The sequence below is a fragment of the Gymnoscopelus braueri genome (assembly GCF_963280865.1).
Source record: "Gymnoscopelus braueri genome assembly, chromosome: 9".
Lineage (NCBI taxonomy): Eukaryota > Metazoa > Chordata > Actinopteri > Myctophiformes > Myctophidae > Gymnoscopelus > Gymnoscopelus braueri.
In genome coordinates, this window is record NC_137610.1 from 32,264,102 (window position 1) to 32,290,738 (window position 26,637).

Here is a 26,637-nt window from a genome sequence, read left to right on the forward strand (position 1 = left end):
GATCTATGATAGTCTTGGGCTGCACCCCCAAGTGCCCTGGACTTTCACCAGTTAAGTCCGTATTTCTTCAAACATGTACAAATACAAAATATAAGGTGCTTACCCGGTTGCACCAAATGTTAACTCGGCATTCGGAGTCTTTGTGCAATGCATTAGTCCTAATTTTTCAATAAATATGCGTTTCAATCCAGTCTGTGGCCAAACGCCATTTTTTGCACCCCTGTTTAGAGTGACTGTAAACATGCTTTCACCAGATGCGCCCCGTCACTACCGCCCATTGAGGAATACCAGGGAACTTCCGACAGAATCCGACGCAGACGGGATTAAAACATATGATATATCCATTGAAAATTACGGACTAATACAGTGAACACAGGTTCCGAATGCCAAATTAACATCCGGGGCTACAGGGTCAGCACTTTATTTACGGGATTTCCGCGAGGATGTCCAGTGACAATTGAGGGGGGGAGGGGTGCAGCCCAAGACTATCATAGATACGAAAGTAAAAGTCAGACTCGATAAAAATATATCTACTGTATGTATGAGTCTTGATCCAAGGCTAGTATTTAACAGAACACCCAGCCATCCCACATCTCTGCTTATTAATGTAGCCTACTAACAGACAGGGCAGCTACAGCTGGGCTGGCTGACCAAAACAAAACATAAATATCTCAAAAAGACAAATTGTCGCCTAACATTGTTTGGCGTCAATGTCATCATTGTCATTATTTGTATTGGTCATCTTCTTGCTAGGGCGGAATCATATGTTTAGTGAGTCTGCTGCTAGCAGTAAATGCTACATACGCCAAAACATTGTTTATCCACCACGATAAGACGACAGTCACACACACAAATCACACATGATCGTTGAGTATACATCGACCAAGAGTCAAGACAACTTCTAACCTGAGGACAAATCTTTAATACATTCGCGTTTATTTTTGAATGCAGCTTACCGCATAAAATCGTCCCAAACAGCAAACAAACAAAACAACAACCTCAAATGTTTCAAATTTAGTGCGTTGTTTTGAGCGTGAAACGTGTTTCGCCATTGGCTGGAAACAATCATCAATGATCTTACGGAAGTGTTGGTTGGGAGAGTTATGGGTAATGTAGTCTTATACTTCTATGAATGTAGTCCATAGATACAGTCAGCAATGGAACATACACAAAACGTCACCGTTTGCGCTGAGGGGGCAGACTGTGTGAACCCTATGGTGTGAACTCTATGACACCTCCGACCTACCAAGTTTTAGCCGGTTTTAGCCTATATGTATGTATGTTTTTTTTTCTTTTTTTTTTACAACTGTAGCATTCCTAATCTCAGCCACCCACCACTTGCCTCTGTGTGACAAACTCCCTTATCCCAATGGTTCTCAAACCTTTCATGTCAAGGACCCCCAAATTTATATGTATTTGGCCGCATATTTTGGAAGTTCACAGTGATGTAATGTAGAAATAAAAGAAAAAGTCTGGTATTCCAAATTTACTTGAGTGAAGGTACAAAAGTGTTGTTGGAATCAAAATATAGGCTACTTAAAGTACCAAAAGTAAAAGTGCTCATTATGCAGAATGTCCCATTTCACAAGTTTTCAAATATTTTGGAAATATCTACAAGCTCACAACGGGTCGTGATGTGACCCGTTGTGAGCTTGTAGATCGGCTATTTTCAAATAGCCAAAGTTTAAATAAGGCTGAAGTGGTAAATGTATGTTTTGTGATAACAATCAAAATCTACAAAGTAACTAGTAACTAAAAGTTTTTAAATAATTGTAGTGGAGTAAAGGTACAATATTTGCCTCTGCGATGCAGTGGAGTAGAAGTAGAAGTATGAAAATTGGAAATACTCAGCTAAAATAAAATAAAAACACCTAAAAATTGTACTTAAGTACAGTACTGGAGTACATAGTTACTTTCCACCACTGGAAGTTCAGACATAGTATTAGCTAAATCTGACATTAAAAATTATGAATTTCTATCGGATATCTAGTTACAATGAGATAACGCGCTAACAGTTACGTTTTGTTTCTCTTTATGTGTTCAGTTTGGGAAAAGTTGTCTAGCCTACAACCATCTAAATGGGACTTCACCTGACTGGCTGAGTAAACAGGGACACGTTGTCTCTGTCAGACCCCATGTATTTCCAGGATAACAGAGATAACACTCGAAAAAAGGTTATTTTGAAAGCGAAATGCCCCACATACATTTGTATGTGTCATTCTAATGGTAACTGTTGTATAATCGCAATATCGAGGGTGAGCTTTGCCGTGATTATATTGGCTAATGTTATTATTTTATTATTATATGCTTGCGGAACTCCGCCACATCTTATTTGGGTGGTTGATAGACATTTGGTGCAAAATGGTTAGTCTGCTCAAAAAAAAGGGGGGGGGGACAACTTCACTACAATCAGGAATAGGATTGGAGTAATGTGGTACAGAGGAACACGCTGGGACTTGGGTTACCATTGAGTTTTTATAAAAAATATATATATATATATTTTGGGGCTTTTCTGCTTTAATTTATCATGTTTAGTGGATATGGATCATCGGGAACGGGACTGGGAACGCGATGGGATGTCAGGCTACATTGGAGCCTAAGTGCCCGGACCGCTGCATTCAGTTTAAATGAATATAACTGACCAGGAATGTGGTGCACAAGTTCACAGAATCATATCCAGGAAAATAAATCAATAACGGTCATATAATTGATATTAACAACCTTCATCGTATTCGTACCTCCTACAATATTGTAGTTCAAAGTGCTCTATGGAGGGAGTAAAACAAAAGTAATAATAAATCAGGAAAATGCCCTCTCAGTGTGCAGATCTCTGCCATGCCGGTCTGTGTCAGTCGTGGGGTGCAGCCGTCAGTAGGCCTACACAAGGAAGCTGCGGGGGAATATAGAGTTTGTACCACAGACAGTGCAAATGTTCGTGTTTGTGCCGTCCCCTATGCAGAACAAGTGAAAGCGGTTATGGAGGTGCACTCTATAGAAAGGCCCCTCAACATGCAATTCCAATGTGGGGATGGTTGGATATTGCATTAAAAGTTTCACACCGATCGGTCCAGCGGTGTCCGAGATTAGGTGCTCACAGACAGACAGATAGGAAGTCAGAGGTCATATTAACTGAGGTTTACACTTGGCAGGGAAACAGAGGCTGCTGTATGTCAGGAGACTGAGATGAGATGTCTCACAAGGTTGAGTCAGCTGCTCACCACTTCTGAAAGTCCAGTAGTAACAGGAAGCACCACCGAGTAGGGTGACCTGGTCAAAAGAGTTCAGTCACAGGACAGCAGAACCACTTTTGTGTGGCGATTATACACACACACACACACACACACACACACACACACACACACACACACACACACACACACACACACACACACACACACACACACACACACACACACACACACACACACACACACACACACACACACACACACACACAGTTTCATTATATATTTTTTCGGGAACTACAGATACAAAATGTACTTGTGTTCTTGCTCCACAAGAACAGGCTTTTTTATTCGCATGTCAGAAAACCACACCAGTGAACAGAGGGAAACATATTGCTTCATTTTCCACTGACTTGGCGATTGACTGCAAACTATATCATAATCCTGGGTATCTTTGTGCAATAAACAGCTGTCCCCTCCAGGGGTAGTCTACGTGGGCATGTGGGCACAGTGTACGTACAGTACATCTTATCAGAAGATATGCAACATAGTATATGTTCGTGACAGGTATAAAAGGAGCTGCTTAGCGGCTGGCACAGTACCGACACTGTTCGCCTACAGGTTGTTAACATGGTTGCCCTCAAGTACATCCTGGGTCTCCTGGCCCTGTTCGCTGTCTCTGCCTGGGCCGAGGAAGAGGTGAGGAAATGTGTTGTGTGATGAAGATTCAAAGTACTTTTACTTAAGGCAGCAGCATGGCAACCATTCGTGTACTGTATGTGTCAAATAGTGCTTTGTGATGTTTTTGAATCTTTTTATTAGTAGGCCTATACATTCTATTGTAAACTATATTTCATTTTTCAGGACTGTCTTCTTGTTTGACACCATCTGTGCTGTCTTCATGATGTAAACACCTACTAACATTTGACTTTCTCTTTCTACCCTGCTTTGTGCTGTCATATTGGAACTTTTCGGTGAGTACAAACAGTAAGCACATTTTATCCGCTGTAGACCAACAGCTGCTTGAGTGGAAAATTAACAATATTATTTCACATCACTCTGAAATGAAAGAATGCATGACAGCAAAACAAAGATGATTTTACATGCAGTTCTATTTTGTTTTAGGTGGTAAAGTGATATTTATTTGTTAGAATAAGTGTTAAATAAAAATAAGTAACTATATTCCAATAGCAACAAGTAAGACGTGCGAGCGCGGGAAGCGAACGCAGGGCACATTTTTTTTGTGTCTTTTTTAAATTGTTATGTTGTGTATTTACGGACTTGTAATCCGTGTTATTTCACCGTGATGGGGAGAGCGTAGAGAGAAAGTCACGTGACTGCCTCCGCCTCGTATTGAAGTTAATGGGGGGGGGGATATGGTTCTCCTATGCACAGAGTTTCGGAGTTCCTAGTCATCTATGCACGGAATTGCCGTTTGTCAATCCGTGCTATTTCACCGTGTTTGGGGGGCGATCGGGTTGGTTTCTTAGTAAGCTCCACTCTGAGATCTGTCAGCAGCCAATGAGAGCGTGAGTCACATGGGGGCGCGGCTGCACACAGAGAGACAGACAGACACACACACAAGCCGAGCACGGTTTCATAGTAAGCTCCACTTGGGCGTAGCGCCTCCTTCTGCGTTCGCAATCATTGCCACAGTATGTGTTTGTTATCAGGGGTCTGCAAGTCTTCCTAAACAAAAAATGCATTTCCAGGTTGGCATACCAATTCTATCCAATCAGGAGAGAGAACTCATACAGGACACAGTGAAATTGGATGTGATGAAACAAACACAAAAAATTAGCAAATAAAAATGGAACTGGAACGATATAAAACTGAAGCTGATACATGATCTTTGTGGGATTCTCTATCCTGATTGGAAAAACTGGTATCCTGACCTGTTTTTTCCTGTTTCCTAAAGAGCTGGAAAGATGACTCCTGTTACTGAACAAACAGTCTAGAAATGTTTATTAGTATCCGAATATAGAGCTTTAACTGGTTAACTTTTTACAATTGTATTTATTTACTTATTTATTATACAGAAAAGAATGTCACTTACACCACCTTTAATGAAATTATTAGTTTATATTTTAGTCTTAGTGTTAGTTTTGGTATAAAGAAATAATGAATGCTTCAATTTGTTCAACGTAGGTCACCCAGGATCTGTCTGTCGGTGAACTGCTGTGGAAGGCCAACAAGGATGTTGGTGAGGCAACATTAATTATTATTTATTTATTATTATAGTATGATGTGTCTGTATTCCTTTAGGGATACTAAAACATTTAACCTATGATTTACAGGCACTGATCGCGACAGTGTGAGCTTGTAGGTCTGCTATTTTCAGTGCATGACACCGCACCGGCACACAACAAAGTAAGCATTATGGGCTCCCTGTTAACTCCATAGTACACACCGAGGATGAGCCCTACATTGTGGATGACATCGCTTACGAGAATGAGAATGAGAGGAACGCTGATCCCTGCACATCCCGTGGTTGCATGTGGGGAAAATCCACAGACGGCAAGGTCTACATACCCTACGTCATCAGGAACCAGTATTGTAAGTACTAGTCTCATCATACACACGTTTAGATTTTGTAAGGCTTTATCCATACAATGTTTTGTTTGTTCTGACCCAATACTGTTCTCATAGCCTCCAGAGAGCTCCAGGTCATTGAGCGTGGTATTGAGTCTTTCTCTGGCTTCTCCTGCATCCGCTTTGTCAAGCGCACCAACCAGAGAGACTACCTCCACATTCAGTCTCTCAATGGGTGAGGATAATGAATGCTTAAATTCATAGTCCATACTAAAAAATAATAATATTTAATATCATATTGTTTATGTCCCTCAAACGTTTTTCAAAAGGTTTGAGCCTAAATCAAGCCTCAGATATACTCATTCCAACTAACTTCTCTCTGGCTTATAAAGCACTTTCACCTGCAATACCACATTGTCCTGTTTGGCAAGGGGCGCTATTGAGCCAGTTTGTATGCATGTTATCTCCTGGTTCTGTGTGGAAAAAGTTTTTTAAAAAAATAAAATTTTTTAAAATATATATATATATTTTTTTTGTTGGTTGGAACTGAAAAATGGGAGGGATTGTACCCTGACGTGACATCACGTCAAGGTGCAAATCAGTTTGGCCTGTTTTGAGACCAATTTTCCTATTTAATATTTTCATTGGCTATTATTGTGCATATAGTATTCACTGGAAACAAGAACGCATAATTCCTTATGCTTCCTGCTGGATATTCTGGAAAATGTCCTTTCTCTCCGGGCGGTTGCAGGTGTTACTCCTACGTCGGTCGTACAGGTAATGCCCAGACGGTGTCCCTGGACCGTCGGGGTTGCATCTACCACAACACCGTGCAGCATGAGCTGCTCCACGCCCTGGGCTTCAACCATGAGCAGACCCGCTCTGACAGGGACAGACACATCCAGGTCCTCCTGAAGAACGTCCAGTCTGGTCAGATCATGTCTTTTATGCACACATCCTTCCTTACTCCTAAAACCATATAGCTCAGACGGAGAGATAATCAAAGACATGCAGACAAATTGAGAGGCAGTCACACACAAGCTGCTGATGTTCTCACAAATACTGATTTCACCATCCCACCTGCACTCACTACAGGTCACCTGCGTGTACACACACACACACACACACACACACACACACACACACACACACACACACACACACACACACACACACACACACACACACACACACACACACACACACAGTATGTAGTTCAGCTATTTGTCTGTGCCCGACACGATGCGCAACCATTTATAAATCAGGAATTATCTTTGTTTCTAGGCATGGAGCACAACTTCAACAAGATCAACACTCTGAACCAGGGAACGGCCTATGACTACAACTCTGTCATGCAGTACCACAAGTTGGTTATGTTTTCTTGTCAGAATACTGTTCATGCTGCAGTATATTCTTCTGCTACAGCCTGTCTTCCATTAGCACTCAGCTGAATATACAGTGTGTTCTTTGTGTGCTGAATATACAGTGTGTTCTTTGTGTGCCAGGTACGCCTTCTCCAAGAACAACCAGCCCACCATGGTGCCCATCCCCAACGCGAACGTTGAGATTGGCAAAGCCTCTCAGATGAGCAGAAATGACATCGACAGGCTCAACAGGCTGTACAAGTGCTAAGCAGTAAGCTCAGATACACCCAAAACAGATGTAGGATCAAATCCCAACTGTGCCTCCTTTACCCTCTGTCCTTCTCAAGTTGTTAGCATATTGCCATGCAGCTATTACAACCCAGCTTATCCTCAGGCTCAAGGCTATTCCCTTTTCAGGGACACACTTTTTCCAGCTGTGTTACATCACTGCAAGGTGGAGAACAGACACACAGGGCTGAACAGCTGTGCTGCAGCCAATCAGCACAATTAATCACAGGTGTTAATTGTGGTGTTACAGTAACTGCTATTTCATAGTGAGTGAATAACCTGTTCCTCCATTCTTTTAAGGATCCTACAGTATCCTATATACATACTATAGTATATAACAAACAGATACACAATCTATTCTTTTGTCACATGGCAGAGCAATTTGTTTTTTGCTGTGGTAATTCTTTTCACATGAATACAAAAATAGATTTTTCTGTCTTGTTTTCTTTTTATCTCTGCTGTCTGGCCGCAATCAGCTAACTCCAAAACCCACATTTTTCAGGAAATGAAAAAAGTTTTAACAGACTACGGGGGAAAAACCCTGCATCAGCGTCGTTACAGTTTCTTTATGTCCGCTGCAGATCTGTCCTCTGTCTGTGTAGCAGCACGAGGAGAGGGGGTGGAGTTGCGTGGTTTGACGGACAGTTTGAGGATCCAATGGAGTTGGGAGGTTTTGCCAGAGGCGCTTTTTGCTACTTTTCATTGGTTCAATTTTTCTTTTTGTACACAGACGTAAAAGGGTGTTCAATAGTGTTGATTTATGAAAAAAATGAAGAAGCTGAAAATGGAGTTAGCTGGTTCCCGCTGGACAGCGATGACTATATTACATGCATCACCGGTTTCCTCATCTTGAGCATAAATTGATGCTTCAAAATGTGTTGATATACACGCTAATATAATTGTATATTTCTGTTTTCATACAGGTGACTGAGACAGCCCAGCGAAAATCACACAGGCAATCAACTTTGATGGTTTAATCCTGTGGGTGTTTTCTTCACTTTAATGTGGTCTAAGATGCTGATCATGACATCATTAAACTTCATCTAACTATTTACCTACGTGTTCCTTGTTTTTTTTCTTTCACTTTGACGGCCCTAGCTGTCTGTACTGCCTGTGATCTGTCTGCCTCTTTAGCTGCATCCCAATTCCATAACATATTCTAATTCAAACCATGTGTTGAGTGTGTAGTCAGTGCTTTCACACTGGAAAAACAACAAAATACAGCACAATAAAATGCCTGTACAGTATACAAATCAAATCTTTTTTTGTGTGTGTGGGCTTAAAGCAGTGTTTAACTTTGGAAGAAACTTGGGTTGTATACTGGGCATGATATACGTCAAAATATTTTCAGTCATCTTTATCTGTTTCTTCTGTGCTCCATGAGTGAGAAGCCGGAAGTAGTAGGCTACTGTAATTCCATTCACTCTCACTATGTGGTAAAACAGCACATAAACAAATAAAGCAGAGCAGAAAACTAGTGGAGTATATTTAATAACATAATATACACATTTGTTAGCATTATTTAACTTCACAAGTCTACAAATAGCCTACAGTCAGACAGGAGAGTTGATTGAGTCAGAGAGGTGCCGGTTTGTCTGAGCGGGGTGTGGGGGTACTATTAACATTCTCTTTGTTGCTTACCTGGGAGAGAGAGCATGTGTCCCCCATCCCCCTTTCCTGCCTATACAGTTGCAAATCGAATCAGGGACTAAAAGGGGGATCTATTGTTTGTCTGGGTGGGGTCTAACCTTTTGGAGGCTGACCCCCACCCACTTATTCAAAATGTGACCACTGCTATAAAGACTATGACATGTAAGCTTGTAGTGTGTGTGTGACTCAGCGGCCGGCAGGCTGTTGTGTGGTGGGGACCTCAGGGTCTCCATAGGAAGCTGTTTGTACTATGCAATAAATCGGAAGCAAAGAAACCTCACTTACTGGAGTGAAGACTCAAATTCATTCTACCACCATTCATTCTCACCACTGGGACAACAAACTTACTACAATATGGCGTTGTTGGCAACTACAAAAGTGCAATAGAGCCTTTAAGGCCGTGGAAGAGATACTTCATATGGCGTTTAAGTCGGCAGTCGCGTTGGTTTGTTTTTTTGGGGGCGTCAGTCTCCAGGGATACTGAGCCAGGCGTCGAAAGAACATGCGGCGGCGTTTTTGCCTTACGGTGGGTGTACGGATCACGTTCTCTTCCTGAGATGTGGGGGGTCCACTGTGTAGGTGATCATGGACATCGGCACGACGTGACGACAACTTTTCGAGAATCTACAGGGAGAGGACCTCATGACCAGATCTGGGACGGCTGCACGACTCATCTGGCTACACAGCTTATCTTCTGCGATCGCTAGAGGAGCGCGCTGCGGTGCTGACGGCAGAGCGGGGAACCTGTGGATGGACGGGGTTCTTCGTAGCGGGTATGTTGTGCGGAGAGGACAAGCGGGTGCCAGCAGAGTGGAGGACTTGCGATGGAGGGGTTCTTCGTGGGGAGTGTGTTATCACATCTCCTGCGGTCGCTAGTGGAGCGCTCTGTTGTTGACATGCGGCTATCTGTTGGACAATCTGGGTACGGCACTGGAGCACGGCTGGGGTGAGAAGATGACATTGAGGGAGACTGCAAGAGAGACTGCAAGAGAGACATTATTGAGCGGAGCGCTGCGCATATGGGACCTGGGGTTAAGTTTTTGTGATGAGGGTGGTTTAAACTGTGGAGCGATGGCTGCCATGGAGGAGTGCTGTGAGGGTGTTTTTACACTTTCTGGTCTCTGGGGTTAAATGTGGATTTTTTTATTTTCGTTGTAGGCGGCTGAGATTGAAGGGATTGATGCGCTGATGTACCTTTGACTATTTAGGGTGAAAATAGCTGTTGTTTTGTGTATAACATTTTTCCCGGAGTTTAAAGGCTAACAGAGGGATCCTGCACGCTGATTGGTTGGAGTTGATATAATTGTAAAATGTTAACACCTCTGGAAATGTTCCAAAATGTACTAACTTAGGGGCAAAAGGCATGAGTCAAAAAGCAAGCTTACTTTACTGGGTTTTGGGACCTTTCCTCGGGGTGTTTGAGTTTTCTGTCTATTTAATGTGAATCGCCTTGTCGCTGTACTATGTAATCTTGGTTCTTGTCTGTGCATTTTTCTGTATGATGTTGTTTGCTGTTTTAGTATTCCTGAATGTTTTATTTTTTGTCCTAGTTGGTGTTCCAGTCGCTTTTCATGGGGGGCGGTTCTTTGTGGTTCTTTTGAAATATACGTGTTTGTGAAAGACGTTTAATGTCTCTCATGGGGGGTAATGGAGTATATTTAATAACATAACATACACATTTGTTAGCATTATTTAACTTCACAAGTCTACAAATAGCCTACAGTCAGACAGGAGAGTTGATTGAGTCAGAGAGGTGCCGGTTTGTCTGAGCGGGGTGTGGGGGTACTATTTGTGGAGATATATATAGGAACCAATGTGTGTAGCTACGGGGGGGAACACATGAGGTGAGACACCCATTCATGCATACTTGTGAGTCATTCCAGTTTGTCAATAAAGCTACCTAAAAGGATACACGACCGTCTCATCGATATAAGTTATAAACTATACTAATAGAACTTATTACATGGTGTCAGAAGTGCCGAGTCCCGTCACAGTGATTATCGGAGGCCGTTAAGAAGAACGTTTGTTGAGTGCAGAAACGGACGTTTATATGGAAAGTCCCGGTCGGCGTTGCTAAGCTAATGAGCTATAGCAGTTAGAAACTGTAGTAGTAGTATAGCAGATAGCTACCGAGTTGGGTAAAAAGAGACTGAGTGCTATTGAAGTCGGCATCGCGTGGTCCTGCTTGCCTGGAAGAAGATTTTTTTTTGAGCAAAGAAAAAGTTTAAAAATCTAAAAAAAAAAAAAAAAAAAAGAGCCAAACAGCACAGAGAGAAGATGATGGATTCCCTGTTCTCCATAAGTCCACCAGAAAACTTTGATTTCTCAGACTTTCCAAGCTGGCCCAATTGGATCCGCAGGTTTGAGAGGTTCAGGGTTGCTGCTGGACTGGACCAAAAGGATGAAGACTATCAAGTAAATTCATTAGTTTACACCATGGGTGATAAAGCTGATGACATTCTGTGCACACTGGGCTTGAGTGATGCAGACAAAAAGGAATACAGTAAAGTAAAGGCAGCTTTTGATAAATATTTTGTTTGCAAACATAATGTGATCTATGAACGATGCAGATTTAACAAAAGATGCCAAGAGCCAGGTGAATCGGCTGAATCGTTCATTTCTGCAGTTTATAAACTAGCAGAACACTGCCAATATGGTGCACTGCAAGAGGACATGATCAGAGACAGGTTGGTGGTCGGCATAAGACACCAGGGCCTGTCAGAGAGTCTGCAGATGGACAGTGAGTTAACGCTGGCAAAAACTGTCCTAAAAATGAGGCAACACGAAGAGATTAAGAAACAGCAGCCCACTGTACGTGACACACATAGCCCAGACCAGAGAGAAGCTAATGTGGATATGATGAAGTTCAAGAAAAAGTTTCAAAAACAACCTCAAACAGGGAAAAGTGCCCACTTCAAGGGTCAAAATGACTATGAAAAAGGGCAGAAGAGCTGTGGTCGATGCGGCAAAGCACCACCACATTCCCTGAATAACTGTGCTGCAAGAGATGCAGAGTGCCGTAAATGCCACAAGAAAGGCCACTATGCAGCCCTCTGTAAAACAAAGCCAAGCAGCGTGGATGAAATCCAGGAACAGGAGGTAGAGACTGTTTTCTTGGGACAGGTGTCCGCAGGTGGACAGTCAAAAACATGGCAGAAGACACTGATGTTGAATGGCCAACAAACCACCTTTAAGCTGGACACAGGAGCGGACGTGACAGCCATTCCAGCTAAAGTCTACTCAAAGAAGCAGCATGGCCCACTCACCACTGCAACAAAGAGACTGCTGGGACCGGGCGACAACGCTCTACAAGTGAGAGGTCAGTTCAATGGCATCATAAAATACAAAGAGCAGACAACTGAACAGCCAGTGTTTGTCATACAAAGATTAGCTACCCCACTACTTGGCCTGCCAGCAATTGAAGCACTGCAGTTAGCCTACACGGTTGACAGTATTCAGGAGCAGACAGCTGACATTAAAAGGCTGTATCCCAAAGTTTTCACAGGCCTGGGATGCCTGCAGGGCATGTACAAAATTAAGCTAACAGACGATGCCAAGCCCTATGCATTGTCACTGCCCCGCCGTGTGCCTATACCCTTGATAGACAAAGTCAAAGAGGAGATCCAGAGAATGGAGACTCTGGGAGTAATTGCTCCCATCGATGAGCCCACAGAGTGGTGCGCAGGGATTGTTGTGGCACCAAAGCCCAACGGAAAGATCAGAATCTGTGTAGATCTGACACACCTGAATCAATACGTCTGCCGTGAAAGACTCATTCTGCCGGCAGTCGATGAAACCCTCGCCAAGCTGTCAGGAGCGAAAGTGTTTACAAAACTCGATGCCACAGCTGGCTTCTGGCAGGTGCCACTGCATCCAGAATCAGTTCCCCTGACAACGTTCATCACACCGTTCGGGAGGTACTGTTTTCACAGATTGCCATTTGGGATTTCATCAGCACCCGAGCACTTTCAGAAGAGACTGACACAGATGCTGTCAGGACTGGAAGGAACAGTGTGTCATGCAGATGACATCCTTGTCTTTGGGTCGTCGCGTGAACAACATGACCACAGGCTGAGCAAAGTGTTGGAGAGACTACAGAAGGAACGGCTGACACTCAATGATGAAAAATGCCAGTTTGCTGTGGACCGTGTCAAGTTCCTAGGTCACATCGTCAGTGCCCAGGGCCTAGAAGCAGACCCAAGTAAAATTAAAGCCATCACGGACATGCCCACACCCACGGATATCGCTGGTGTTAGAAGATATTTGGGCATGGTGAATTATGTAGGGAAGTTCTCGCCTCGTATTGCAGAGCTCTCACAGCCCATAAGGGAGCTGCTCAAAGCTGACAGCGACTGGGCGTGGGGGAGCATGCAGCAGCGGGCGTTCGAGGAGCTGCGTCGGGAGCTCAGCTCAGCCGCTGTCCTGGCACAATACTGCCCGAACAGAGTGACAAAAGTCGCAGCGGACGCTTCCTCATTTGGACTAGGAGCGGTCCTGTCTCAGAGGCAACCGTCAGGCGAATGGCGTCCAGCCGCCTTCATCTCACGCAGCATGACAGATGCGGAGCGTAGATACGCACAAATTGAAAAAGAGGCGCTGGCGCTGACCTGGGCGTGTGAGCGCTTTCAATCCTATTTAATAGGGATGGACTTTCTGATACAGACAGACCACAAACCCCTCATTTCCCTGCTGGGCAGCAGAGCCCTTGATGACTTGCCCCCTAGAATCCTGAGATTCAGACTGCGACTGCTTCGCTTCACATACAAAATTGAACATGTGCCAGGGAAGAACCTGGTTACAGCAGACGCACTGTCCAGGGCTCCGATCCAGGCGCCGCCGACGGCGGAGGAAACGCAGCTGGAGAAGGATGTTGGTGCTTACGTCAACCAAGTGGTGGAGCACCTACCTGCGTCAGAAGGGAGGCTGGCTCAGATCAGAGCCACACAAGAGGCAGACAGTATCTGCAAAAGATTAAAGAATCTGGTGCAAACTGGATGGCCTAACAGAAAGGCTCTCCCACCAGAGCTTCAGCCATACTGGCAGTATCGCCAGGATCTGCTTATTGCAGATGGACTGCTGATGAAAGGCGAACGACTTGTCATCCCTGACTCTATGCAAGAGGAGATGCTGAACAAAGTTCATGAAGGTCACCAGGGAATCACAAAGTGTATCGCCAGAGCACAACAATCCATATGGTGGCCAGGTCTGTCAAAACACATAAAGCAGAAAGTGGGAAACTGTGCAATATGTGCCAAGGAGGCTCATAACTTCCCAGAACCACTGCTGACGACACCGTTGCCGGACAGACCGTGGCAGCGTGTCGGAGCAGATCTATTCCAGTGGAATGCAGCTATGTACCTGGTGGTGGTCGACTACTTCTCACGCTACATAGAAGTAGCTCACCTCACTTCCACTACCTCAGCCCATATAAAGGAGAAATTAAAGTCTATCTTTGCACGTCATGGGGTCGCGGAGGTTCTGGTCACTGACAATGGTCCACAGTTTGCTGCAGCAGAGTTTGCAGACTTTGCCAGAGAGTACGACTTCAGACATGTGACCAGTAGCCCCCGTTATCCTCAAGGTAATTCGGAGGCTGAAAGGGCTGTGGGAACAGTCAAATCGCTCCTGAAGAAGGGAGAGGATCCATACAAGGCCCTCATGGCTTACAGAGCCACACCCCTGGCACAAGGTGCATCTCCTGCACAGCTGCTGATGGGTCGAAACATCAGGACACCCCTGCCCGTCTGTCAGGAGAAGTTGGAGCCGAGGTGGCCTGACCTACAGTCTTTCAAAGAGAAGGATCAGCAGATGAAGGAGAAGCAAGCATCCTGTTTCAATCAAAGACACCGCACACAGCCGAGACAAGAGCTCAGACCAGGACAAAGAGTCTGGGTGAAGAACACCGAGCAGCCTGGGACCATCACAGGTCCAGCCCAGACACCAAGGTCCTACAACATCGAGCTGCCATCTGGAAGTCTTCGTAGAAACCGATCCCACATCAGGGTCATTCCAGAGACTTCTACAGTTACTAGATCAGGGCGCATGATTAAAAGACCAGTCAGAATGGACTTATAATAACCTGTGTCTTAGATAGAAAGCTGTTGATAAACAGGGCAGAATAATCCCTGCACAGCTTTGGGGACTCAGGCAGTCTAACCTGACCCCTAGATAGGAACAGTACATTTAAGTTAATTCATATGTAGTTTGTTTAAAAGAGAATAGACACTACAAGTAATTCATTTGCAAAGTTATATTGTGTGAAACATAAATGTTATTCTGAGGAATTCTTTAATAGTTGATTTCATACTGTACGCTCCTGAGTTATAGTAAAAGAAAATAATTGTGTTTGTAAGTACAGTAAAAGAAATGAACAGTGTTTGAAAAAAAGAAATGTTGCACTTCACTAAAAGAGGGAGATGTGGAGATATATATAGGAACCAATGTGTGTAGCTACGGGGGGGAACACATGAGGTGAGACACCCATTCATGCATACTTGTGAGTCATTCCAGTTTGTCAATAAAGCTACCTAAAAGGATACACGACCGTCTCATCGATATAAGTTATAAACTATACTAATAGAACTTATTACACTATTAACATTCTCTTTGTTGCTTACCTGGGAGAGAGAGCATGTGTCCCCCATCCCCCTTTCCTGCCTATACAGTTGCAAATCGAATCAGGGACTAAAAGGGGGATCTATTGTTTGTCTGGGTGGGGTCTAACCTTTTGGAGGCTGACCCCCACCCACTTATTCAAAATGTGACCACTGCTATAAAGACTATGACATGTAAGCTTGTAGTGTGTGTGTGTGACTCAGCGGCCGGCAGGCTGTTGTTTGGTGGGGACCTCAGGGTCTCCATAGGAAGCTGTTTGTACTATGCAATAAATCGGAAGCAAAGAAACCTCACTTACTGGAGTGAAGACTCAAATTCATTCTACCACCATTCATTCTCACCACTGGGACAACAAACTTAACTACAATATGGCGTTGTTGGCAACTACAAAAGTGCAATAGAGCCTTTAAGGCCGTGGAAGAGATACTTCACTAGTCCTGGCATGTCATTTAGAGAAATGGCTGTATGTATTCATGTTATATTGCCTTTGATGGAGGTTCTCCAACAAAACAAAAATGGATATGTCACCTTATTGATGTAGCGCAAGTGACACAATTTACATACTAGGAATTGACTCTACTTTGTGTTAGTTTTTGTGCTAAAAAAAATATTTTGAGACCTGTTACACCATACAATGAGCTTTAATGGATTAAATATGATCGACAATATTTGGACTGACTGCTGTCATGTTAACCCAATAAAATCAGGAAAGCATCTAGCTGTGTCATTTTCGATTTTAGCTACATATATTAACATAGGTTTTTCAGAAAACTCTTAGGATTTAGAACAGTGGTTTAGAGCAGTGGTTCTCAAAAATAGCAGATGTAGATGCTCACAGCGCGTCACTTTGTGCCACGCTGTGAGCTTGTACATCTGCTACTTTTAAACATTTTTTAAAAATCTTGTAAGTGTTTGAAAAATGTTGAATAATTTTGATATCATGAATGTATATCAATTTGGGGGTCCTTGGCACGAAAAGGTTTGAGAACCACTGATTTAGAAGGCATTTGTAGAATCAGCCTCAGGTCTTAATAGGTTAAGTTAGCTATAGAACGAAGGTTACGTATGTAACCATGGTTATATGAGCAATTGGATCACTCCAATATGATTTATCCCTCCGCACGGCAGAGGCATCCGAGGTAGACTTACCTGTGCCTGCCCAAATTCCTACGCATCACCTCCTTCTTCCTCGTGTCCTTTCGAGGTGCCCTGCCTAGACCACCGCAAGACGATTGGAGTGATCCAAACGCTCACATAACCATGGTTACATACGTAACCTTAGTTATGTAGCGCTATATTGGATCACTCCAATATGATATCACAGTACCAAATCAATCGGTGATCTAGGAAAAGAACCAAGCTCAAACTCACCTATAAGAAGGGGTCGAGCTTAAGTTCTCACAACAGCTGTCGTCCGTTTCCATAGAAGCGAAGGCAACCCCCAAAACGGCTTGTTCCACCTGGTTGGAAGGGACCACATTAACGCGGTAGAACCTAGCGAATGTGCTAGGGGACATCCAGTTGGCCGAGGCACAGATATCAGACAGGGGAACCCCCCGGAGCTGTGCCCAAGAGGTAGCCACACCTCTGGTGGAGTGTGCCACCAAAGAGGGCGGCAAAGGCCGGCCGGCCAACCGATACGCGTTAGTGATGGTATCAACAAGCCAATGCGAAAGTCTCTGTTTAGAAAGCTTCTGACCCAGAATCTTCTCACCATAGCAGACATAAAGCTGATCAGAGTGCCTGATGGCTTGAGTCCGTGTGACATAAGTGTCCAAGGCCCTTACCGGACAGAAGTCACTGCAGGCACCACTCACATCACCCTCACCCGAGGGAGGGGTGTTGGCCGACAAGTGCAAAGGCCGGTTCATATGTTCGGAGGACAGAACCTTTGGCAGAAAAAAAGGGTTAAGTCAGAGCGTGACACTCATCTTGTCAGGACCCATCCGAAAACACTCCGCACTCACAGAGAGTACATGAAGCTCACTGACCCTCTTAGTGAAGGTGATAGCCAACAGGAACGCCACCTTTCAGGAAAGGTGCTTAAGGGAAATAGAGTCCAGGGGCGCAAAGGGCGGCTGAAGAAGCGCCGACAGCACCAAGCCGAGAGCCCATGTGGGAACCAGAGGAGCCCGCACCGGACGAAGGTGCCTAACGCCCTTCATGAAGCGGGACAGTAACGGGTGCCTACCCATCGGCCGCTCTGGCCCGTAATCATGACACGCAGAGATGGCGGCAAGGTAAACCTTCAGTGTAGACGCTGCCCGGCCTGCATCCAGCAATGACTGCAAAAACTATAGTACAGTCTGGACATTACAGCTCTCTGGAATGGCATCATGACTGTCTCACCACGCACTAAACACGTGCCATCTGGTCTGAAAAGCCGTGTTAGTAGCAGGGGCCCTGGCATTCTGCAATGTATGCACAACACGGCTCCAGGAGTCCTAAATCTGACCACCTACGCCTCTCGGGGGCCAGGCCCACAACTGAAGGCGACGTGGTTCCAGAAGCCACAGGGTCCCCTGGGCCCGTGGAAGCAGGTCGGTCTCAAAGGCAGCCGCCACGGCGTCCCTGAGATGAGAGACAGCAACCTATACTAGTCCAGCACTCGCGGAACACCGCAGTGAACTGGGGGATAGGTGGGGACAAGCCTAGTCTATCATCGGCCGGCTCTTCCCACGTGAGGCCAAGGGTCATTGCCACCTTCTCCAGGAAGGCAAGTGTTGCGCCAGTAGCTGGCATCGGTTCCTCTGAACCAACACTGCCAGCGTAGGAGGGAGCAAACGACCCAGCTGTAGACGGTGCTACATGCAACACAGAGGCACTGTCATCAAACTCCAGCTCCTCTAGGGCATGAATAGACAAAGCATCATCATCCTCCTCTTCATCATCCACAGCGCTTACCGCCTCACGCAGGGCAGCCGCCCTACGTTCGCCACACAGCGTTTGGGAGGCGGGGCACCCAGATCAGCCTCGGGGGGACCCCGCCGACGGTTAGAAACCTGTTGACGGCCCACCGTACCTGAAGGGGGAAGGCGGTCATCCTGAGGCCTCTGTGAGGCCAAGGTCTGCATCTTTCTGAACCGAGCCACACGCATACGGTCCCCTAGCATGTCACAATGCATGCAGCTCAGGTGGTCCTCCGATGCCAAGCATGCATGGTCCAGCCCAAGGTAATGCATACAGGTGTCATGCGAGTCCTCTGTGGACATGCAGACATCGCAAGTCAGACAGAGAAAGGCCATCGTGATGTAATGGAATACACACCAAGTGATTATCAATGTCAAGGCATGCAAAAACATGGAAAAAAATAAAGTTTTTCATATTTTAATAAACTGACTAAAAGAGAAAAAAAAACACTATTATTGCCGTGCGCATATGGGGGTTTAACAGTGTTACCAAAAGAAAAAAACAACTGTATATTAGCCGAGCTTATATGGGGGTTAAACACTGCAACTCAACACGCACGCCCGTTCATAAGCTCTTATAGCTGTATACAGGGCAAAAGCCGTGTAAGACAGAACCGCGTGTAGGCTACTAGTACTACACACCTGCTGTGCAGCATAGACTGTCACTCGCCTGTTTATTAGCCCGAGGCTTTATACAGGGAGGAAAAACTGTATAGTGTGTGCTTGTGACTTGAATATGTATGACCGCTCGCTGGGCCAAGAGACTCAGGCCCGTTCACCATGGAACACACAAGGGTAATACAAAGTGCACTCCTGTGTGATCGCTCTACTCGTTGGGTTAAAGGGATCTCACAACCCGCTTACCATGGAGCACACACGTTTGTGAAAACAAGATGGCACAGCCCTGTGAGGAGAGGCGTGCAAAGAACTTGCGTGTTGTATGCTTCAAAAACTGTGGGGAAAAACTGCAAGGTCGCCTAAGCCAACCATACACAGCTTCCCCCATTCTTGTTATGGGGTAGGCGCTGTCCCCGAGCCCGAGGCAAACCAGGAGGGTTTCAGAACAGAGACAACAATAAAAGGACAGGAAACCCTCAGCGCCGCAATACAGGTTGACCAGACCGGGTATCGCCCAGTGTACACACGGTGTCGGGAAATCTGTAAACAATAAACGACAAACTCACGAGCGGAGTGACAAGCAGAAGTTCTCAAAGGTGGGGCTAAATTAGCTCCTCCAAGCTTATAGATAGCTGCGAGTATACTTTGTGCACACAGAGCAAGTGCAGGTAGCGCCACCCTTAGCCGCGGCACCACCCGTACACGGGACTAATTTGTAAGTCTACCTCAGATGCCTCCGCCGTGTGGAGTGCTTTATCATATTGGAGTGATCCAATATAGAGCTACATAACGCCAGGAAGAACACCAGGTGTCTCGATCTGTTATCCTTTCCAGGTTTCGAGGGTGGTAAGTTGCAGTTTTTGAGTAGCACCTTCATGTGGTCCTTGTAGCGCTTTTGCCTCCTGCAGATCTCTGGCCGGATTGGAGTTGGCTGTAGAGCACCTGTCGAGGTAGACAAGCTGTGGGCATGCGGATCACATGGCCTAGCCAGCGGAGCTGTCTGCGCGCAAGATACATATCTATGCTGGATGAGTTGGTGCGATCGTAGATCTCTGCATAGGTCATGTGGTGCTCCCATATGATGGTAATCCCATGTGAACCCCCTGTTTCATTATATATATTTTTGGAAACTACAGATACAAAAATGGGACAGTAGCATAACAAAATTTAACCCGATTTTTTTACTTGTGTTAAGTCAAGCTCCAAAAGAACAGGCTTTTTTATTTGCATGTCAGAAAACCACACCAGTGAACAGAGTTTGACTGTCTGCAAACTATATCATAATCCTGGGTATCTTTGTGCAAGAAACAGCTGTCCCCCTGTAGTCTACGTGGGCATGTGGGAATTGACAGCAGGTTTTCAAGGTACAGTGCAACATAGTATATGTTTGTGTTGCATGACAGGTATAAAAGGAGCTGCTTAGCGTCTGGTACAGTACCGACACTGTTCGTCTACAGGTTGTTAACATGGTTGCCCTCAAGTACGTCCTGGGTCTCCTGGCCCTGCTCGCTGTCTCTGCCTGGGCCGAGGAAGAGGTGAGGAATGTGTTGTGTGATGAAGATTCAATGTACTTTTACTTAAGGCAGCAGCACAGCAACCATTCATGTGCAAATAGTGCTTTGTGAATGTTTTTTATTATCTTTATTTGTAGGCCTATACATTCTATTAAATAAAATATTTAGAATGAAAATATTTGTCAGTATTTAACCAGTGCCCTTTTGGGACTTTTTGTGCAGTTTTGTCTTCTTGCGTGACATCATCTGTGCTGTCTTCATGTTGTAAACACCTACTAATATTTGAATTTCTCTTTCTACCCTGCTTTGTGCTGTCATGTTTGAACTTTTCGGTGAGTACAAACTCAAGTAAGCACATTTTATCCGCTGTAGACAGCCACTACTTGAGTGGATGAACATTATTATTTCACTCTGAAATGAAAGAATGCATGACAGCAAAACGAAGATGATTTTGCAGTTCTATTTTTATTTGAGTTCATTTTAGTTAAAAGAAGAAAAAATATTCCAAAGGTGGTAAAGTGATATTTATTGTTAGAATAAGTGTTAAATAGCTCTATATTCCAATAGCAATCATTGCCACTGTAGAGTGTTTGTTCAGTAATGCAGGGGTCTGCCAGTCTTCGTAAACCAAAAATGCATTTCTAGGTTGGCATATACATTTTATCAGGAGAGATTACTCATACAAGACACAGTGAAATTGGATGTGATCAAACAAACACAAAAAATGAGCAAACAAAAATGGAACTGGAACACTATAAAACTGAAGCTGATCTTTGTGGGATGAAAATGTTTTTCCTGTTTACTAAAGAGCTGGAAAGATGAGGACACTCCAGTTACTGAACAAACAGTCTAGAAATGTTTACTATCCGAATATAGAGCTTTAAATTATTTCCCCCTGTTAGTTTTAATTTTAGTCTTAGTGTTAGTTAAATGTAACAACCCACTGATTATTTTTTTATTGCTTGCAAAGAAAGGTATAGTTGCCAGATTAAAGTGTGGTGTGTTTTGGTATAAAGAAATGATGAATGCTTCAATTTGTTCAACGTAGGTCACCCAGGATCTGTCTGTCGGTGAACTGCTGTGGAAGGCCAACAAGGATGTTGGTGAGGCAACATTAATTATTATTTATGTGTTATTATATTATGATGTGTCTGTATTCCTTTAGGGATACTAAAACATTTTACAATGTGACTTACAGGCACTGATCGCGACACAGTGTGAGCTTGTAGATCTGCTATTTTCAGTGCATGATACTGGCACACAACAAAGTAAGCATTATGTCCTCCCTGTTAACTCCATAGTACACACCGAGGATGAGCCCTACATTTTGGATGACATCGCTTACGAGAATGAGAATGAGAGGAATGCTGATCCCTGCACATCCCGTGGTTGCATGTGGGGAAAGTCCAGCGACGGCAAGGTCTACATACCCTACGTCATCAAGAACTCGTATTGTAAGCACTAGTCTCATCATACACACGTTTCGATTTTGTAAGGCTTTATCCATACAATGTTTTGTTTGTTCTGACCCAATACCGTTCTGATAGCCTCCAGAGAGCTCCAGGTCATTGAGCGTGGTCTTCAGTCTTTCTCTGGCTTCTCCTGCATCCGCTTTGTCAAGCGCACCAACCACAGAGACTACCTCCACATTCAGTCCCTCAATGGGTGAGGATAATGCCTAAATTCATATTCATAGTCCATACTACGTTGGTGTCACTCGCAGCAAGTAACACATTTGAAAGTGGAAACTTTCATAACAAGATAAAAGATCCATCCTGTGATCTCTATTCAGAATGAACAAAACAGATAATGTCAAACAGTAGCCCTTAACATTTCTTACTTTTACTTTCATTCAAGCAGTCATTGTCTATAGGCTACAAACAATATCAGGTTGTAGATATTTCACTTATAAGTAGTGTGTATATCAGCCATAACACCTGAGGTGGAACAAGAACGCATAATTCCTTACAATGACATAGCAGCTGCAAGCAGCAACAACATATTGTACTTAGTAAAATGCTTGTGGGCAACAAAAGTTCTCGGAAGACAGAATTATAACACTTGCCATGCTGCCATGCTCTGTGTTTAATGTCATGCTAAATAATGAACTACAGGTACATTAGATATAGATATGTTTTATTTACATATTGTTGCCGTCGGCAGAAACCTTGTTTCTCCATATGTCATGTTTATTAGCAAATTAATGTCCATCTTCATCATACAAGTATCTCTCACAAAAATCATGAAATAAAATAACTATTTTCACCATTGTTTAAAAATAATGGTTTTGGGCATACAAAGTTTCCACCCGACAGCAACGATATATAGTGTTTGAAACTGTATGCTTGTAAAGCTCTGCTGAACATTTTGAAAATGTCCTTTCTCTCTGGGCGGTCGCAGGTGTTACTCCTACGTCGGCCGTAGAGGTAATGCTCAGACGGTGTCCCTGAGCCGTCAGGGTTGCGTCTACCACAAAACCGTGCAGCATGAGCTGCTCCACGCCCTGGGCTTCAACCATGAGCAGACCCGCTCTGACAGGGACCAACACATGCGCGTCCTGCTGCAGAACGTCCAGTCTGGTCAGATCATGTCTTTTATTTATGCACACAGCCTTCCTTACTCCTAAAACCATATAGCTCAGATGGTGAGACAATCAGAGACATGCAGACAGACAATCAGAGACATGCAGACAGACAGACAGACAGACTGAGAGACAGGCACACAAAAGCTGCTGATGTTCTCAAAAATACTGATTTCACCACCCCACCTGCATACACTACACTAACACCTACACGCACGCATTCACACACACACAGTCTGTATTTATTTTGAGGTCTAAAGCATGATTTATACTTATACACAGTAGTTGCGTGCCTGTGTCATGCAACAAAAATTGCAGATCTACAAGCTCACAACACGTCTCACCGTGACACCTTGTGAACTTGTAGTTCAGCTATTTGTCTGTGAACTATTTATAAATCAGGAATTATCTTTGTTTCTAGGCATGGAGCACAACTTCAACAAGATCAACACTCTGAACCAGGGAACGGCCTATGACTACAACTCTGTCATGCAGTACCACAAGTTGGTTATGTTTTCTTGTCAGAATACTGTTCATGCTACAGTATATTCTTCTGCTACTGTCCGTCTTCCATTAGCACTCAGCTGAATATACGGTGTGTTCTTTGTAATGCCAGGTTTGCCTTCTCCAAGAACAACCAGCCCACCATGGTGCCCATCCCCAACCAGAACGTAGAGATTGGCAAAGCCAGTCAGATGAGCAGAAATGACATCGACAGGCTCAACAGGCTGTACAAGTGCTAGAAGCAGTAAGGTAAAACACAACCCCTGCATTGCCCATTAACAGTGTGGTGTTAGCTCAGACGTACCCAAAACAGATGTGGGATCAAATCCCCTCTGTCCTTCTCAAGTAAGTTGTTAGCATATTGCCATGCAGCATGAGTTATTACAACATAGTTTTATATCAATCAGGCTCGTTAAGAACTCAGTCTCAAGGCTATTCCCTTTTCAGGGACACACTTTTTCCAGCTGTGTTACATCACTGCAAGGTGGAGAACAGACACAGGGCTGAACAGCTGTGCTGCAGCCAATCAGCACAATTAATCACAGGTGTTCATTGTGGTGTTACAGTAACTGCTATTTCATAGACTACAGTTGATCACAAATCTTGCAGGGTGTAGTGAGTGAATAACCTGTTCCTCCATTCTTTTAGGGATCCTACAGTATCCTATACACACATACTCTTGTTGCAGAGCAATTTAAATTTTTTTTTAATAACAAGTTTCTTCTGTGGTAATTATTTTCACATCAATACGAAACCAGATTGTTTATATTGTTTTCTTTATATACTATATCACATACATCGCCGTTTCCTCATCTTGTACAGTATGTTGTCTAAAGACAAACGGAAAGCACCAGATGTTGTCTTCAGTTAAAACAATGATAAAACTTGAGCATATATTGTTGCTTCAAAGTGTGTTGATATTCACGCTAATATAATTGTATGTTTCTGTTTTCACACAGGTGACTGAGACAGCCCAGGGAAAATCACACAGGCAATCAACTTGGACCACATTAAAGTGAAAGGACCCACAGGATTAGACCATCCAAGATGCTGATCATGACATCAATAAACTTCATCTAACTATTTACTTACGTGTTCCTTGTTTCTTTGTTCACTTTGACGGCCCTAGCTGTCTGTACTGCCTGAGATCGTTGATCTGTCTGCCTCTCTAGCTGCATCCCAGTTCCATAACATATTCTAATTCGAACCATGTGTTGAGTGTGTAGTCAGTGCTTTCACACAAAATACAGCACAATAAAAATGCCTGTACAGTATGTATACAAATTACAAATCAAATCAGATTTGTATGTGTTGGGCTTAAAGCAGTGTTTAACTTTGGAGGAAACATGGGCTGTATACTGAGCATGATATATGTCCAAAATAAGTCCACATATTTTCAGTCATCTTTATCCGTTTCTTCTGCGCTCAATGGGGGAGAAGCTGGAAGTAGTAGGCTACTGTAATTCCATTCACTCTCACTATACTACTACAAAAGACCCAGCCGTAGACGGTGCTACATGCAACACAGAGATACTGTCATCAAACTCCAGCTCCTCTGGGGCATGAATAGACAAAGCGTCATCATCCTCCTCTTCATCATCATCCACAGCGCTTACCGTCTCACGCAGGGCAGCTGCCCTACGTTTGAGGCGGCCCCCGTCCTCCGCCGCACAGCATTTGGGAGGAGCAGCCTCGGGGGGGGGGCGCCGACGGTTAGAAACCTGCTGACGGCCCACCGTACCTGAAGGGAGAAGGCGGTCATCCCGAGGCCTCTGTGAGGCCAAGGTCTGCATATTTCTGAACCACGCATACGGTCCCCTAGCATGTCACAATGCATGCAGCTCAAGGGGTCCTCTGATTGCCTTGTCTAGCCCAAGGTAATGCATACAGGTGTCATGCGAGTCCTCTGTGGACATGCAGATCGCAAGTCAGACAGAGAAAGGCCATCGTGATACCATAGAATACACACCAAGTCAAGGCTTGGAAAAACATGGAAAGGGGAGTGTTTTTCAAATTGACTAAACTGACTGAAATAAAAAAAAACACTGTATATCACCGAGCGCATATGGGAGTTAAACACCGTTACAAAAAGAAAAAAACAACTGTATGTTAGCCGAGCTTATATGGGGGTTAAACACTGCAACTCAACGAGCACGCCGGTTCATAAGCTCTTATAGCAGTATACAGGGCAAGCACAGAACACAGAACCGTGGGCTATCTACACACCTGCTGCGCAGCATAGACTGTCACTCACCTGTTTATTAGCCTGTGGCTTTATACAGGGAGGAAAAACTTGATTTGAATATGTATGACCGCTCGCTGGGCCGAGAGACTCAGGCCTGTTCACCGTGGAACACATGAGGGTAATACGAAGTGCACTCCTGTGTAGTCGTTCTACTCGTTGGGTTAGAGGGATCTCACAACATCTCATCTTGGAGCACAATAGTTTGTGAAAACAAGATGGCACAGCCCTGTGAGGAGAAGCACACAAAGAACTTAAGTGTTGTGTGCTTCAACTCGGGGGGAAAAAACTACAAGGACGCCTAAGCCAACCATACACAGCTTTCCCCAATCTTGTTATGGGGTAGGCGCGGTCCCCGAGCCCGAGGCAAATCAGGAGGGTTTCATAACAGAAACAAGGATAAGAAACCCTCAGCCTCAATACAGGTTGACCAGACCGTGTATCGCCCAGTGTACACATGGTGTCAGGAAATCTGTAAACAATAAACGACAAACTACCGAACGATATGGCACAAAGCCAAATCGAGCGGGACAAGCAGAAGGACTCAAAGGTGGGGCTAAATTAAATAAATTATCTGCAGAGCTGCAAATTTCCACCTCTTCGTCACGCCAAGAAAGGAAAAGAGAAAGAAGGTG

General features: G+C 44.4%; 2 protein-coding genes across 2 annotated transcripts; both read left to right on the plus strand.

The window, feature by feature from the left end:
- Positions 1–3,815: 3,815 nt before the first annotated feature.
- On the plus strand, positions 3,816–7,349 carry LOC308092406 (high choriolytic enzyme 1-like; the record flags this gene model as incomplete). Its single annotated transcript, XM_080438275.1, has 7 exons — positions 3,816–3,884; positions 5,346–5,388; positions 5,589–5,741; positions 5,835–5,952; positions 6,469–6,647; positions 7,002–7,083; positions 7,223–7,349. The coding sequence occupies 7 exons, from the start codon at positions 3,816–3,818 to the stop codon at positions 7,347–7,349; spliced, it is 771 nt and encodes a 256-aa protein (XP_080294401.1).
- Positions 7,350–20,627: 13,278 nt separating this feature from the next.
- On the plus strand, positions 20,628–23,999 carry LOC308092407 (high choriolytic enzyme 1-like; the record flags this gene model as incomplete). The annotated part of the gene is made up of 7 exons (XM_080438276.1): positions 20,628–20,696; positions 21,736–21,778; positions 21,977–22,129; positions 22,223–22,340; positions 23,076–23,254; positions 23,678–23,759; positions 23,873–23,999. 7 exons carry the CDS (start codon positions 20,628–20,630, stop codon positions 23,997–23,999), a joined length of 771 nt encoding a protein of 256 aa, XP_080294402.1.
- Positions 24,000–26,637: the final 2,638 nt, after the last annotated feature.